General features: G+C 43.5%; 1 protein-coding gene across 1 annotated transcript in view; it reads left to right on the forward strand.

Moving 5' to 3' along the window:
* Positions 1-16,736, forward strand: part of LOC138974212 (uncharacterized) — a 188,014-nt gene that overhangs the window by 66,582 nt on the left and 104,696 nt on the right. The window contains exons 22-28 of the mRNA XM_070346935.1: positions 277-451; positions 5,355-5,542; positions 7,138-7,278; positions 9,239-9,369; positions 11,935-12,094; positions 14,195-14,281; positions 16,154-16,171. Of these exons, the coding sequence (XP_070203036.1) occupies positions 277-451; positions 5,355-5,542; positions 7,138-7,278; positions 9,239-9,369; positions 11,935-12,094; positions 14,195-14,281; positions 16,154-16,171 (900 nt within the window). The remainder of the gene's footprint in view (positions 1-276; positions 452-5,354; positions 5,543-7,137; positions 7,279-9,238; positions 9,370-11,934; positions 12,095-14,194; positions 14,282-16,153; positions 16,172-16,736) is intronic.

The raw sequence follows: 16,736 nt of genomic DNA on the forward strand, positions 1-16,736 counted from the left end.
CCAGGCAAAGCGGGTATTCATCTAGTATATATATATATGCACCCCGAGGACCAACAAAACATTGCTTGTTTGGCAATTAACTAGCCACCAAAAATTGTTTGTGTCATTAGTTAGGTAGTGCAACAGTAAGCACAATCACCCACAGGGAAACGATTTTTTTTAATGCAATTCAGGGCCAAAGGCCCGTCAGAAGTTCAAACCATCACGTCATAATTGAACATGTGATGTCAAAGGTCACTTTTCTCCCAGTCTAACCATGATTCTGTTTTTACTTAGGTTGTGGCCACACTGTCCACTCTACAGCCGGTCTCCAGTACGGTCATGTTGTAAGTCCCAATTACCCCCAACACTACGGGGAGGGAATTGACTGCACGTGGTACTTGCTGAATTTCCCTAGGCTGGACTTGTTCGTCTCAGATCTATCCACCAGGAAAGGACGTGCAGACGAAAAGTAAGATGGACAGAAAGCCAGACCGACACACCGATTTATTTATGTGGTTACTCACGGACTAACGAACACACGCTTGCATAATGACATGCTGTTGTTGAGTTGTCTGTCCTTGCGCCGACTACAGCTGCATTACCTGTCTCGATATTTGGATAATTTTCGTGTTGATTTCCAAGGATTCTTGTGTTGTATGTTTGCAGAGTGGTGTATAAGAGTGTATTGAAGCTAATTGTGAACCTGTCTTGTCAGAAGAAGTGAATTTGTGAGTGCTATTGGTGTGAATTTGTGTGATCGTCTGTCCACGTGTTAGAGCGGCCATCTTTCCTTCCCGGTCGTGAATCAGCTAAGTGCTTTTGTTCTGTTTTGTTTCCCTTGTTTTCGTTGCTCTCTACTTGCTGTTTTGTCTTGTTTTCGTTCGTTGGTGTTTGTCAACGAGAGCTTGTGGTTTTATTCTGTTGTCCTTGTCAACGTTTTGTGGGTTGTTTTACTGCATTTGATCTCAGTGTTAGTGTGTATCTCATCCGTCTGTGTTGTGGTGTTGTGGTTGAGGCGCTTTCGGACTTCCCGTGTCATCCTAGACCGTAGCCTGTCGTAAATTATAGTGAACTTAGTGTGTTAGTCTTTTTGCTGCTAGACTGCTTAGACTGTTGTTATTATGTTGTTAGGTTAGAGTGTTTCTCTTTCTGTAAACGTAGTCTGCCTTATGCGTTAGCGTGTACCTTAGTGTGTACAGTGGCCTTTGTTCTGCCCAGGCGTCATAGTTGGTAGCCTGCTAGACTATTGTTGTTGTTCAGTCAGCTGTAGCTACACTGACCAGCGCCTGCGTGCGATGAGTCACAGAGTGAGTTGGCCCTTTTCCCACTGTTCTGCCCGCTTATACAATAGGTAGGGGATTGTCTCCCGAGATGTACCCTCAGAGTACATTCTCAGGTGTCATAAATTGCGTGAGCTCTCTTTCTCTCTCTCTCTTTCTCTCTCTCTCTCTCTCTCTCTCTCTCTCTCTCTCTCTCTCTCTCTCTCTCTCTCTTTTTCCACTCCCCTCTCTCACTATGGCGATAGGTTCCCCCCTCAACTACCGTCCCACCGACGCTGCTAGACTGCGCCTGCCACGGCCTCTATACCTCCATCTCAAGGAGCTGGGAATCCTGCAGAGACCACCAACCGTAAGGGGCTGTCGCGCCGGCCGCTCGCAGCGTCTTCGAACCGCACAGCAACTTGCTGCCCTCAACCCTTCTCCTACCTCCACTTCTCTCACGCCCACCACCCCCACCCAATGTACCACTACCCCTCCCCAGCATCCCCCCACCCTTTCCCTGCTTCCTTCTATCCCTCCCCACTCTCTCACCACCCCTCCCCATCCTCCCATCACCCCTCTCCCTCACCTCCCCACCCCTCCCCTTTCTCCCACAACCCCTCCCCAGCACCCGCCCACCCAAAATCAGCACCCACCCACTCATTCCAAAAACACCCTACACCTCTGTCTCCTCAACTCCCAGTCAGTAAATCCAGAAGGCAAAGCAGATCTGATAGCAGACTACATTATAGAAAACAAGTTAGACGCCCTGTTCATCACCGAGACGTGGCTACGACCTGGTGATGACCCCAAGATCAAGCAGCTGACCCCCGCAGGGTACAAGACAGTCTCCTTCCCCCGCCCGGCTGGGCGTGGTGGAGGCATCGCCGTCGTCTACAAGGACCACATGCATGCTGCAGCGTCCTTTTCGGACAGCCTCCCCTTCCCCTACACCACCTTCGAAGCTGTGGAGATGACGATCGCCACCACCACCACCCTCACCTTTCTGTGTATATATCGCCCTCCCCCTAACACCAAGAACAAGCTGAAGGACTCTACTTTCTTCGACGAGTTCTCCCAAGCCCTCGACCACTACAACGTGACGTCCCATAGCGCCATCGTCCTCGGTGACTTTAACATCCACTGGGACTGCCCTGCCAACGCTGACACCAAGCGGGCCCGTGCGCTGTTGGACAGCTACAGTGTGGACCAGGTCGTTCCTTTTCCCTCCCACTCAAGTGGCCACATCCTGGATTGGATTGTCACTCGACCCTCGGACAATCTGGTCTCCAGCCTCGTCGCCAACGACCATCTTGTCTCCGACCACACCGCCATCAACTTAATCGTCAACATCACCAAGGCAGCACAGAAGCGGAAGATGGTCACACGTCGCAAGCTACGAGACATTGAGACAGATGCTTTTGGAGACGAAGCTGCCCTGCTGCTTGCCCAGCGAGACCCGTCCACTGACGCCGCCCATTTCTTCAGCTTGACTCTGCGCCAGCTCCTCGACAAACATGCCCCGCCATCTCTATGCGCAGTCCCTGAGCGACAGCCGGCTCCCTGGTTCTCTGAGGACATCACAGCCGCCAAGATCGAGAGACGGCGAGCGGAGCGTGCATGGCGACACTCTGGCCTGGAGGTTCATAAGCAGATTCTCAGGGATGCGGTGCTTCGAGTCACGCAAGCCATCACTGCTGCCAAGATCGAGCACTTCCACGACTGCATCGTCAACGCCTCATCATCCAGGCAGCTGTTCTCCATCATGTCCTCTCTCATGGGCTCCTCCCCCGCTGCCCCCTTACCCACTGCTCACCCACCACAGGATATCCCGGAGTTATTCTCGGAGTTCTTCAAGGACAAGATTGACAAGCTTCGGAAAACACTCGATCAGCAGCCCTTCGTCCCGTCCCCACCCTCCCCTTCCTTCTCCGGCTCCCCCCTCACGTGCTTTCAGCCTGTCACTCAAAACCACGTCACACGTCAAGCGACTCATCACCAAGACGGCCATCAAGACCTGCGAGCTAGATCCCCTGCCATGCTTCCTCTTCACCAAGTGTCTGGACAAGCTCCTGCCGTCTATCACAGATATCATCAACATATCCCTGGCCACAGGTGTCGTTCCCGACTGCTTCAAGTCTGCCGTTGTCCGCCCACTCATCAAGAAGTCCGGCCTTGACGTCAACGAGTTGAAGAACTACCGTCCTGTGTCCAACCTGCCCTTCCTCTCCAAGCTTCTGGAGCGTATCATCCTGGAGCAGTTCAGCGCCCACCTGTCTCGGAACTCGCTGATGCCAGTGTACCAGTCAGCGTACCGCCCTCACCACAGCACCGAGACGGCGCTCCTGCGAATCACCACGGACCTCCTGAACGCAACAGATAACGGTCTCGTCTCTGCCCTTGTGCTGCTGGACCTTTCCGCGGCCTTCGACACGATCGACCACCAGCTACTCGTCGATCGCCTCAGTTCCACGTTCGGCATTCACGACACCGCCCTCTCTTGGTTTAGGAACTACCTCCAGAACCGCTCTCAGACTGTCACCACTGATTCGTTCTCTTCTCAGCCTGTCCCTGTCCGCTTCGGCGTCCCACAAGGATCTGTTCTCGGCCCTGTCCTTTTCACCCTGTACACCCAACCCCTCTCCCTGGTCATCGAACGCCACGGCCTGAACTACAACTCTTTTGCCGATGACACGCAGCTCCAGAACAGCGCCAAGCCGGAGGACGTTGACGATCTCCTTGGATCCATCTCCAGTTGTTTCACTGACATCAAGAACTGGATAACTGAGAACAAGCTGAAGCTGAACAGTGAGAAGACGGAGGCCCTTCTCGTTGGAACACGACAGAAGATTGCTTCCCTCACTGTGACCGACCTCCAGCTGGATGACGCGACTGTTCCATTCTCCCCTGCTGTCAAGAGCCTTGGCGTCTTTCTCGACTCCACTCTCTCCATGCAGACACACATCTCCTTCATCATCAAGACCTGCTTTTTCCACCTACGACGCATCGCCTCCATCCGTCGCTACCTCACCCACGACGCCTGTCAAGCTGGTTGTCTCCCTCATCGTCAGTCGTCTGGACTACTGCAACTCCCTTCTGGCTGGCCTCCCCGCCTCATCCATTCATGGCCTACAACGAGTCCAGAACGCTGCTGCCAGGCTGACGTAGAGGAAGACGAAGCGAGACCACATCACCCCCCTACTTCGCTCCTTGCACTGGCTCCCTGTCAACACCCGAATCTACTACAAACTGTCCACTCTGGTCTACAAGTGTCTCAACGACTCTGCTCCCGAGTACCTTTAATCCTCCCTGGACCTGTACACCCAGCCCTCCGACCGTCCCCTTCGTTCTGCTGCTGATCCTCTCCGCCTCCACATCCCTCGCTCGAAACTCGCATCTGCTGGTCAGCGTGCATTTCCCTCCGCGGTCCCCTCCGTCTGGAACTCCCTGCCGCTTGAGCTTCGCCAGAGCCCCTCTCTTGACGCGTTCAAGAGTAGGTTGAAGACTCAGTTCTTCCCGTAGCTGGCTGCGACTTTCATGCTCGACGTGATGTGTTGTGCCCCAAAAGACATTCTTGTGCTGTGCTCTGGGAGAGGTGTTTTCTTTGTGCTTAATATTATTTTGTTTGGACCTAGCTATTGATGTGTACATTGTTGTTAAACAGTTGTTTGTTTACCAGGGTTTGCTAGTGTGTGATAGGATTTGTGTCCGTCTGAAGATGTTAGTTTCTTTGTTAGTCCTGTGTTGACAACTCTTCGACAAGCGCTTAGAACTGTACCCACGGAATACGCTCTATATAAGCTTCATATTGATTGATCATATTGATTGATGCACAAACATGCGAAGCGAGCGCACACACACATACACACATACGCACACACACACACACACGCACGCACGCAAGCACGCAAGCACGCAAGCACACATACACGCACACACACACACACACACACACACATACACTCTATCTCTCTCTCTATCTCTCTCTCTCTCTCTCTCTCTCTCTCTCTCTCTCTCTCTCTCTCTCTCTCTCTCTCTCTCTCTCTCTCTGAGACATACACACGTGACGTTGTTAAGTCCATTCGATAGCTGTGTGTCTTAATAATTATGCAGATCGATGACTTGCAAGAGAGACCAGCATCACACGATCTCAGAGCTAGTGGAAAATGGAATAGACGTTCTGGAAATATCACGTGGATATTCTAAGAATGGGGCACAACCCGTCAGTTATGAACCCTTCTCTCTGCTTTGTGGTGACATTTTCCCCGGCAACATGAAAGTTGACTACAGTAGCTTCTTAGGTAATGTATGAAAACTGCATTTGCTTTTCGGTTGTTTGAAAGTAAAATGTTGTTTATTAATCAACACTTCCATTCCTGGGTGTTCCTTAAAAAAGTAATACGTAGGTAGTTTATCAACACTTTGACTCCTTCTTGATCATTAAGAAGTAAAATATGGGTAATGCATCGACACTTGCATTGCTTGTCTGACTGACTGAGAGATTAGGATATAATCAAACTGGTGCACAAACAGTGTTCTTTTTGTGTTGATGAAAACTTGACCAAAGGTGGAATAAATAGGTTACACACTTCGTGTTAGTGGATTTTAAACTTTGATGGTCTTAGTTCGCGGTCATGGAAAACAGATGTGGAAATCCATACGAGTTCACCATATGTTGTACGCTTGGTTGTCTAAAATACGATGCGTACGGTCGGTGGAAACAAATGACGACGAGAACAATACCTACAATACTTTTCTTCACATGCACATCCCGAAGACGATCAAGTATTTTCACACACTCGTTTTGCAGCTCTCGTGGCCTGTCATATATCGCTTAGTCTCAATAACCCAGTTTAGCGATAAAGATGTAACTAGAGCCAATTTGAGTTCATAGGAAGTGACGAGACAAAAGCAGGTCACACGGACGAAGCGAAAGTTGCTGCCATTACGGTTTTCCATCCTGCAGAAACAACCACACAGTGGTCGCTTGCTTCAACCAGAGGCCAAGAAAAAATCTGTCAGTGCACAGGAGTTTCACTCAAAGCATATACCTACCAACCAGAGTGGCGTCAAATGGTAGCAAGACGTACGCACACTGCAAATTCTGCCAGACGCTGCGGGTCAAATTTCTGCACAACAAACGTGAAATGACCATGAAAAACGTAGCCCTCTGGAAAAAAAACACACACATGGGGAACAGGCGGCATATTCTGCTGAAGCTATGGTTTTGGAGCTGATTTTGAAAATGAACTTGCCTTTCGGCATTGCCGCAGACTGCGACTTTTCATAGACAGTCAAAGTTACGTTTCCGGACTCGAACATCCCTCAGAAGTATCATTGTTCCCGTTAATCAGCTATGATCAAACAGATGTTCAATGACAACAGTAGGCAACAGAGTTTCACCCACCCACTGTTACACATGTAGATTGTCGTTCCTGTATATAAACTGGGGCACTCTTGATTTTAATGATTACAAATAACGTTTTAACTCGGCATTTGATCAATGATTACAGCTTTTGTCATTAAACATTGAACGATAAGCATTTATTTTAAATGTATCGGTAAATGTACTTATCGTTGCAAAGGATGCGTGCGAAGCATGTTAGAATAATTTATGTTCAAATGCGGTGTGGAGAACACTCATTTTTTTCTGAAAATACGCCAATTGTGTTTGAGAATACTCCAAGTACAAAACAGGGGTTCCCATGTCAGAAAAAAAGCTTGCTAAAGCTCGCATTGTTCGTGATCCGCTATATAAATCAACCAGTATTATTTTATACATTAAAATTGTGTCATGTGTCGTCTTTTTTCAACTTTATAGTGTTATAAAACTCAACATTTTCAATAGTTGTCAGTTCTATAGTGGTCAAGACCTCAATCATTGTTTTTGTCCCAGATTCAGAAGAAAAGGAAAGTGTGCAACAAATATCCTACAGAATTAGATTTATTACGGCCAAGAATGGGAGCACACTGACTCAGGAGAGAGGCTTTGTTTTAACTTGGTTCTACGTTCCGCCATTCCCCAAGCAAATAAATAGTAAGTTCTTATTTTTGTGTACGTCAGAATTGTATCTGCTGTCTCTGTTTTTCTGTGTTTGTATCGGAATTTTACATGAGAGGGGGGGGTGGGGTGGGGTGCAGTTCGTATTGATGGAATGCCCTTGTGATTTGATACTCTAATTGATAAATACATGATGCAACGTGTTCAAGTGCGGGTCTTTAAGTACAGAATGATCTTTCTATAGAAGATTTGATTTTCGTTTGTTACCAGACCATTGCTACTGCACAGGCTTAATTCATCATTTAAAGACCTCTGAGTGAGAAATGTTTTGCTCTTGGGCATATTTATATATTGAAATGGTTGGAGTTTGAATCAATTACAGTGAAATTAAAAGTGTCTTTAATAAGATAATAGTTAGCACAGATAATGTGTGTTTGGTGTGTATAAACTTGGAAAAAAACGTATTGCAACAAATTTCAAACCTAAATTAAAGCATTAATCCCTGTGCCATTTCATTACCACTTTATATGCCGTTTACTTAACCTTCAGGATCACCTTTTGGATTCAATATTTCTTTTACAGGGATCACGTGACCGCCGCTTACGTAAGGGTACCCTCAAAATCGACCGGACAAAAAACGAAAGAGCCAAATGAAAAATCGACAAAAAATCACAATAGGCAAAACTGTGCAACTTTGATATACGAGAAGAAAGTCAAACCAAATATCGACCCTGAACGGATTTGTTTTGTTTTGCTACATTGCGTATTTAGCGTGCTATGCTATTCCTACTGATGCAGGTGTCGATCGTAAGAGCGGTCCAAAACGGGACTTTTTGCGTCATTTTTTAGGGGTATCATGACAAAAAAGGCTGCACTTTAGTAATGACTTCGTGGATTGGTTCAGAATATGTTACCGACATACCAGAAATACTTCAGCGAAATGATGGATTGTTACAGGTGTTTGTTAAAACGTTATGCACTTTTTTGAAATAAGTTTTTAATCTCGCCATAGGAGTGTTCACTTGGGCCCAAAAAAGTTATGACTTGAAAAAAGATAATTATTGATACACACACTGCTAAAGTCTTGTGTGCGTGTAAGCACTGACGCAAAATTGCTGGGCCTGTAAACACGCTACATAGTTTAACGACGATTCTGGTGCCACAGCGATGCCTAACCAGACGTGACCGTAGCATGTTTTGAGAGGCACGCAGCAATAGCAGCTGTGGGCGCGAAACAGCGTGAGCATTCCATTTTTTACTCATGTGTTTGCATGACTAGCAAATTAACGCCAGCGGCTACACGCAAATGAAACTTAGACAGAATCTGTATCAGTCATTTATCTGTAAATATGCAAAGTCATGAATGTAGTTAGACACAAGTGAACAATCCTATGACAAGTTTAACAACATTTTTCGAAAGATTGTGTCACATCTGGATAAACAACCATGACGATCCAAACTTTTGCACGAAGTATCTCTAGTATGTTGGTAAAATATTATGAAAGTTTCAAAGCAATCCACGAAGTCATTGCTAACATGTAGCGCTTTTTGACACGATACCCTTAAAAATTGACATAAAACGTCCCGTTTTTGACCCTTCTTGCGATCGACACCTGCATCAGCGAAATACGTAAGGTAGCAAAACAAAACAATCTGTTCAGGATAGATAATTGGTTTGACTTTCTTCTCGTATGTGAAAGTTGCACAGTTTAGCCTATTGTGACTTTTTGTCGATTTTTCATTCGGCTCTTTTGTTTTTGTCTGGTTGATTTTGAGGGTACCCTTACTTGAGCGGCGGTCACGTGATCCCTGTAACAGAAATAATCCAAAAGGTGTTCCTGAAGGTTAAGTGAACGGCCTTACCTGGCATATACAGTTTTAATGAAATGACACGGGAATTAATGCTTTAGTTTGGGTTTGAAATTTGTTGCAAACATATTTTGGCCAAGTTTATTTATATTACCGATGATGATGGTGATTGTTGTTAATTTTTCAGCATATCACCACATTGTCTCGGTTGGTCATTCACTGGGACACCATGCAACATTTTACCGCAATCAGCAGGTTCTTCAGGCTGCAAAAGACGTCAGCATATTTGTTGTACCACAGAAAAGTGGAAGTATTGCGGTAAAGCTTTTTTCTCTTGTTTGCTGGTTTGTTCAAATGCTGCATATTGTTTGAAGAGGGGTTTATCCCACACGCAGATGAGCATTTTCGCAACATTCACTCTCTCTCCCTAATTCTCTCTCACTTTTGACGCACGCATGTAATTACAGAAATATATACACCCAGATATTTCATTTTCTCTCTACATGCACAACCGCAACACTCATTCCTACAGTTCTTCGTTTGGATTTTTGGTGATTTATGTTCAAACCTGATATTTCCGAAAATGTATCAATCAAAGCCAGGGCTTGGAACATGTCATGTTCATCTTGCAAAAACAATGTAACATCTTCAGCGTACAACAATACTTTCAAAACATTATCCATATCTCCCTAGTTCCATAATGACATACCCTTTATATTTTTGGCCTCTCAAATTTTGATTGCTAACAATTCAACTGCTAATACAAAGGCTAGTGCGGAAAAAGAACAACCTTGCCTTATTCCGGAATCAATTTTAAAAACAATCCAGATAACCAACCACAATAATTTACACAACTTCTTGTGTTTTTCGAGTCGAGTTAGATACAGTTCTGCGTGTGTGTGTGCCGGCTTTGCCACGCCTTACGGGCGTCTCACCATAGATGCACATTTATTTTTGGGGGTATTGACGGTTGAATCGCCGACCATGCATTTTATGATTTGAAGACCCTTTGCAACTAACAGTATGACTTTAATTTATGTATTCAGTTATTCATTTGTAGCAAAACATGCACCAGACATGCTCCTAAAAATAAAACACTCCAGAACCAACTGAGTGACGTCTCCTAATGTCAAAGTGACTCGATTGTTCGCTTATTTGTCAAAAATATAGTTGGCATGTTATGTCTCGTAATGTATCCGAATTCATCTGGGAGGCTGGTGGTATGACTACATGGTACCGTAAGAGTGTGTTGAAGTCTTCGCGTTTTCTATTTACATCGTTGTTGTCCTGACATAGGCGAAAACTGTTTGTTTTAGTACTGAACTGACGCTGTCGTCTGCTACATGTAAGGGAGAGTTACAGGTTCCGTACCACTTAAGAAACAACTCATCTGCATCGCACGCATGATATCCCAGAGCACTGCTATTTGCACCTTGCATATAGTGCCAATATGGTTCTATCATATAGTATGTTTTATATTAGCAGATGGTACACACAATAGACACCACACAATGTTTGTTTTTTTCTTCGAAAGGTACGAATCAAGAGACTGGGTCTTCATTAAGTACCACCAGGTCACTGGATTCGTTCCACCGGTACTATAACACTAACCAGCAGGTACGATAGGCATGACCTGTTTTATTCAAATATAAACAATACAAAAAACCTGTTTCAGTCCAAACTTTGCAGCAAACAGCATGGCAACACTTACGCCAAATCAGGCTATTCACTTTCAAAACACTGTTTTGACAGTCAATCGTCTATTCACTGTAATCATCACAATGGTGGCAAATGTAAGTGAAACCATCACTTGATGTGCACTTTTCGTGTGCCCATTGGTGACACAAAACACACGCAATCCATTGTTTTTGCTTTTGCTTGCTGAAAACCGTTCACAACAAACACACACACACGTATATGTAGTCATGCATATCGTACCACGAGTTTTCTGAATCGTACCACCGGTACCAAACAGATGACCAAGAGTGGTACGATACACGTAACTGTATAGTCATATATATCAAACGAAGCTATACACGCGGTGAGGTTTGCTCTAAACTTGGCTGGATCGCAGGCCAGTCATTGCACTTTGTGACAAAACAATATTACATTTAGTCTTTGCGTATATATTCAGATACAATGTCACGCAAAACAAAACTATGTAAAATAACATCAACAAGCTTTAAAATTGAATCCTTCTCACCTAGACGCCACATGGTGTTGATCCGCCATTTTCGTTTCGGTGAGTTAATTCTTTCAGACTACCCTTTCGTGCTACGTAGTCATTGGCTCCGTATCATCACCTGTTTTCTGTGAAAACGAGTGGTACGATTCCCATAACCAGTACGGAAGCAGTAACTCTCCCTTACTTATAACAGTCAATCGAATCAGTCGACTTCCAAATTCTGGTTTCGAAATCTGTCAAAAAACACTTCTGCTTTTAGCCGCGGGGAAGTAACAGTTTAGAGTCAAGCTTCTTTTGATAATGTGGAGACGATAAACTACATGTCTCAGAAGAACTGTCTCAAATCGAAATAATGGGTACAGGCACATGAATACGCTCTATGTGATTGTGAACGCACTCTTGGAGTGCGCCTACACTTTCAGGGTATTGCCATTTGCCAATCAACTCACTTTAGTCATGTTACACCTGTACTTACTAACAATTTAGTAGTAGTAGTAGTAGTAGTCGGAATGATTTATTTTTTCCAAAGAAAAGGTATTAAACGTACCTTTCTCTTCCAAACGTTAGTTATTTGTTTTTGTTAACCTGTCTTTGCTCAACTTATGCTTGCCCTCCCATCCTTTCCCATCCCCGACCCAGCCTGAAAGAAAAAACTTTACATTCTCAATATCATTAGAACATGTCTCTTCCAAACGAAGGTTGTGTTGAGCCTTAACACGACACGAGAGGGTCAATGTATGTCAGCCTCAGAACTGCGTGTCTTTGAACTGGCTGGAGAAGGTGGAACAAGTATTAACACCGAGCAAAGCAGAGTGACATGTAGATCGACCACCATGGATATTGAGCTCCGTTTTCGGGGTAAGGTTATGCTTTATGGTTGACTGTGTTTTTAAGTGTGCAAACTGGTATTTTTTTTTCATTTAGAAGAAAAGAAAAACATGTGATTGTATGAAGGTTTAATATGGCGTTAACGATTGTTATGTGTGTAAACCCAAAGGTTAATTGTGACCAAGGAGTTAGCATAGTCATGTGGTGTCAGCTAGTCTATTCTGATTGGACCAAAAATGGGAATGTCAGACTGTCCTTTAACTGTACTAATCCTAGACCAAAAGGGGCAACAGTACCAATGTCAATTACACTGTACTTGTTTCTATTACTGACATATAATATCATAAAAGCAGTATGTGATTTTGATGACTGATCAAAACAGTACATGTGACATGCATGCATACGGACACTGTGCTTACTATAAGCAGCGCAAAACCACGTGCAAATTCTTATCCTTCATGATAATGACTTTTATTAATTTGAATTGGGTTATAACAAAATCGATTTTGTAAACCTTCTTTTTTAAATGCATATCATCAGATTCAGCAATAACATGTAAATGCTTTGCAAAACAAACTTAGCAAAACATATTTCAACACATGTGGCACCCAGATTAAAGCGTTTATTTGTGTAATATTTGATTTAAACTGCCAATGCCATTAAATGCAGTCCATTTAACTAATTTGCACACCTTTCCGATTAAAGATTGATTTAGCATGGATTGCATGACCGCCGATCAGATAAGGGTACCCCCAAAATCGACCAGACAAAAGCGTAATGTAACAATTAAAATCGAAGAAACAAATGATAATAGGCAACATTTGGCATCTTTTATGTACGAGGAGAAAGTCAAATCAGTTATCTAGACAGTTTATTTTTTGTAGGTGGCTTGCATATTTCGTGTTATGTTATTCCTACTGATGTAGGTGTCAGTCCATGAGTGGAACAAAAAGAAACACGTCATGTTGAGAGGGTTCGTGACAAAAACAGCTGTATTTCAGGAATGGCCTATGGATTACTGTGTAACTTCCAGGATAGTATGTCAACATACGAGAGGTACTTCAATGCTTCAGATTGTTACCGGTATTTTTTCAGATGTTTTGCAATGTTCTGAAAAAAGTTTTAAAACTCGTAATATGATTGTTCATTTACCTCCACAAAACATCATGACTTTACAAGTCTACAGACAAATGATTAATAAAAACACTGCCAACGTTTCATTTGCGTATGACCCACTGGTGTAAATTTGCTAGGCCTCTAAACACACGCTTGATAATGTTTGCAATGATTGCTTTGATACAGCAATGCCCACGCATGTGTGGCCGCAGCCTGATTTGAGATGCACTCGGCAATAATCGCGGTCTGTTGACAACAGCGTGTACGTTCCGTTTTTTGTATCATGTGTTTACATGGCTAGGAAATATACGTCAGTGGTCATACGCAAGTGAGATTGTGGCAGTACATGTACCGATCATGTGTCAGTAGACTTGGTAAGTCATGCATGTTTTGGAAGTAAGGTGATAAATCCTTTGATGCATTTAAACACTTTCTCTGTAACATTGCATAACATCTGAACAAAAACCTGTAAAAATCCGACATTTGAAGCACGTCTAGCAGTATGCAGGCATAACATCCTGAAAGTATAGAAAGCAATCCACTTGGCCATTGGTGCAATACAGCACTTTTCGTCTTCGATCGATACCTGCATCAGTAGGAGTTACATAACACATTAAATACACAAGCCAGCTAAATAAAACAGCACTTTCAGAGGTAGATAATTGATATTACTTTCTCATCGTATGTAAACGTAGCCAAATTATGTCTGTTATCATTTTATGTCGATTTTTTAATTGGTACCTTGCGTTTTTGTCAGGTCGATTTTACCTTTTTATGAGCGGTGCTCACGTGATCCATGTAAAATAAATGATTGATCCCAAAAGTGTGCCGGATATTCATGTTGAGTGCCTTTAATGCCATGGAAAGATTAAATAAAATTACATGGGAATGAGCTTTAATTGGGATGCAACATTTGTTGCAATACATATTTTTGCGAAGTTTTGATTCAAAACGATTGATTGACAACATGTCTTCTTTGTATTTAAAATGTGTAATATTGTTATTTGTCCACAGTCAAACAGTTCACAGTTGTTGGAATCAGCATTCATGTTGACCAGAATATCACTTACACCGGCACTGAGTCCAGTTTTCACCCTAGCGGTATGGTTTAAAACATAGTCCAAAATATCATTGTCGGTCTGTTTGCCTGCTTGCCTGTGTCTCTGCCTGTGTATCTGTCTACCTGAGTGCCTGTATGTACGTGTATGCTTATCTGCGTGCCTTACTAACTGCAAACCTGTCTTTCTGTCTGACTGGCTTACTTTGATAGCATGCCTCTTTCTCTTCCTTTGTTTTGTCTATCTGTTTTTGTTTTGTTGTCCCTGGTAAGGTCATACCATGTCTGTCTGTGTGTACCTTACCAGTCGGTAACAGTTTGATTGTGAGAATGATTGTGTTGCCAGGTGTTGATTTGTAATTAATTCAGAAGCATGAATGAAAACTTCTGACACAAATATGGTTATTTGGGAAATTCTATCAGTAGTTGTGTGTGTGTGTGTGTGTGTGTGTTTGTGTGTGTGTTTGTGTGTGTGTGTGTGTGTGTGTGTGTGTGTGTGTGTGTGTGTGTGTGTGTGTGTGTGTGTGTGTGTTTCTAGATAGTACCCGTACGGTATTTGATGAATTCATATTCGGCTTTTTCCGAGTCGTTTCTTTTGGAATGTCAAGGACGACAGAAAGTAGAGCCAGCTATGATGTATTTCGTGCACCCTTAATGTAACCTCTATTTTATGTGTTATAAGAGTGCAATAGTTACATCACCAGGACTGGGTGGCCGAGTGGTAACGCACTTGCGCTCGGAAGCGAGAGGTTGCGAGTTCGCCCCTGGGTCAGGGCGTTAGTAATTTTCTCCCCCCTTTCCTAACCTAGGTGGTGGGTTCAAGTGCTAGTCTTTCGGATGAGACGAAAAACCGAGGTCCCTTCGTGTACACTACATTGGGGTGTGTACGTTAACGATCCCACGATTGACAAAAGGGTCTTTCCTGGCAAAATTGTATAGGCATAGATACAAATGTTCACCAAAATACCCGTGTGACTTGGAATAATAGGCCGTGAAAAGTAGGATATGCGCCAACATGGCTGCGATCTGCTGGCCGATGTGAATGCGTGATGTATTGTGTAAAAACATTCCATCTCACACAGCATAAATAAATCCCTGCGCCTTGGATATGTGCGCGATATAATATGCATACAATAAAAATAAAAAAATAAAAAAAATAAATCCCTGCGCTTAGAACTGTACCCACGGAATACGGAATGCGATATAAGCCTCATATTGATTGATTGATTGAACAAGAGAACAATGAAAGTACAAGAAATATACCTAGAGTACATTTACAGAGACAAAGAAGGAAGGTCATGGGATATATATATATATATATATATATATATATATATATATATATATATATATATATATGTCGTGCCGAATTCGCGTAATTGCCGATTCCGCGTAATGGACAACATTATGTTTTGCCCATTTCGCGTAATCGGCAAAACACTGCCCAATACGTGAAATCGGCAGCGTGTTGCCGAAATCGCGTAAACGCCTCTAAAACTTGCCTATTTCGCGAATTCAGCAGCCGATTACGCAATAGGCAAGTTGCCTAATATTCTGCAATTGTGCTCGTATATACTCTGCAATTGTGCTCAACACGTAAGAAAATCCATTTATATGTAAATTTGGTGTTATGTTGGTATGCTTCACCTGCACCAGATTGACTCGTCTCGGTTTACTGTTTTCGGAAACCAGGTTTTAGAAGTCTCGACTATGACTGATCCAAGATTTTAAGAGTCGATATTTTAGTTTCGGGCCGACAGATTGACAACATATTTTGAAAGCAAATCAAATCAAATGAAATCTCTTGATGTGACTTGTTTGAATATTGTATTTAAGATTAAATGCCACGGTGTCCTTTACTTTTTGGCACGAGTTTAGTTGCGGCGAAAGTAACATGTTTTCAACTTTTTTTTCAGGAACGCAAGGAAGCGGTGGTAAGTGTATGTCTACTTCTACCTTCTCTGCTGTTAGCGTACTCAAACACCTCTTTAGTCGCCACCACCTTGTTGCGCCCTATTATAAAATCTCGCGCTGGGTATGTTTGGAAAAAATAGACCACTCCGAATTCTATTCCAGGCCACTTTGAAAATGATGCACCATGCAGGGGCAAACATTTTACCTTCAGACAATAACTCGTCCATGGAGATGTGACAAAGTGAGGTGAAACTGAATCACAATGAGGAGCTTGGCTATGTGATGTAAACGTTGCTAATTGTGAAGGAAATGTAACAGCAGAATACATCGCGCGTCACCAATCGCAGCGCTCCTCGAAGCGCCGCGCGTCGTAAATCGCAACTCTACAGAACGCGCCGCGCTTCCCGAATAAAATTCGTTATTTCAAGCCTTCTTTTGACTGTGTACATGGAAGAAATTCATCTACTCATGTCAGCTACAATACTTTGTATTGGAGTCAAAGACGTCGCACTTCGAACCCCAAATTCGCCTTTTTAAATTAATCTGACAAGCACAATCATGACAGGACAATTTCCATAGAAGCGA

This window comes from Littorina saxatilis, linkage group LG8 (genome assembly GCF_037325665.1).
Source record: "Littorina saxatilis isolate snail1 linkage group LG8, US_GU_Lsax_2.0, whole genome shotgun sequence".
NCBI classification, from domain to species: Eukaryota; Metazoa; Mollusca; class Gastropoda; order Littorinimorpha; family Littorinidae; genus Littorina; species Littorina saxatilis.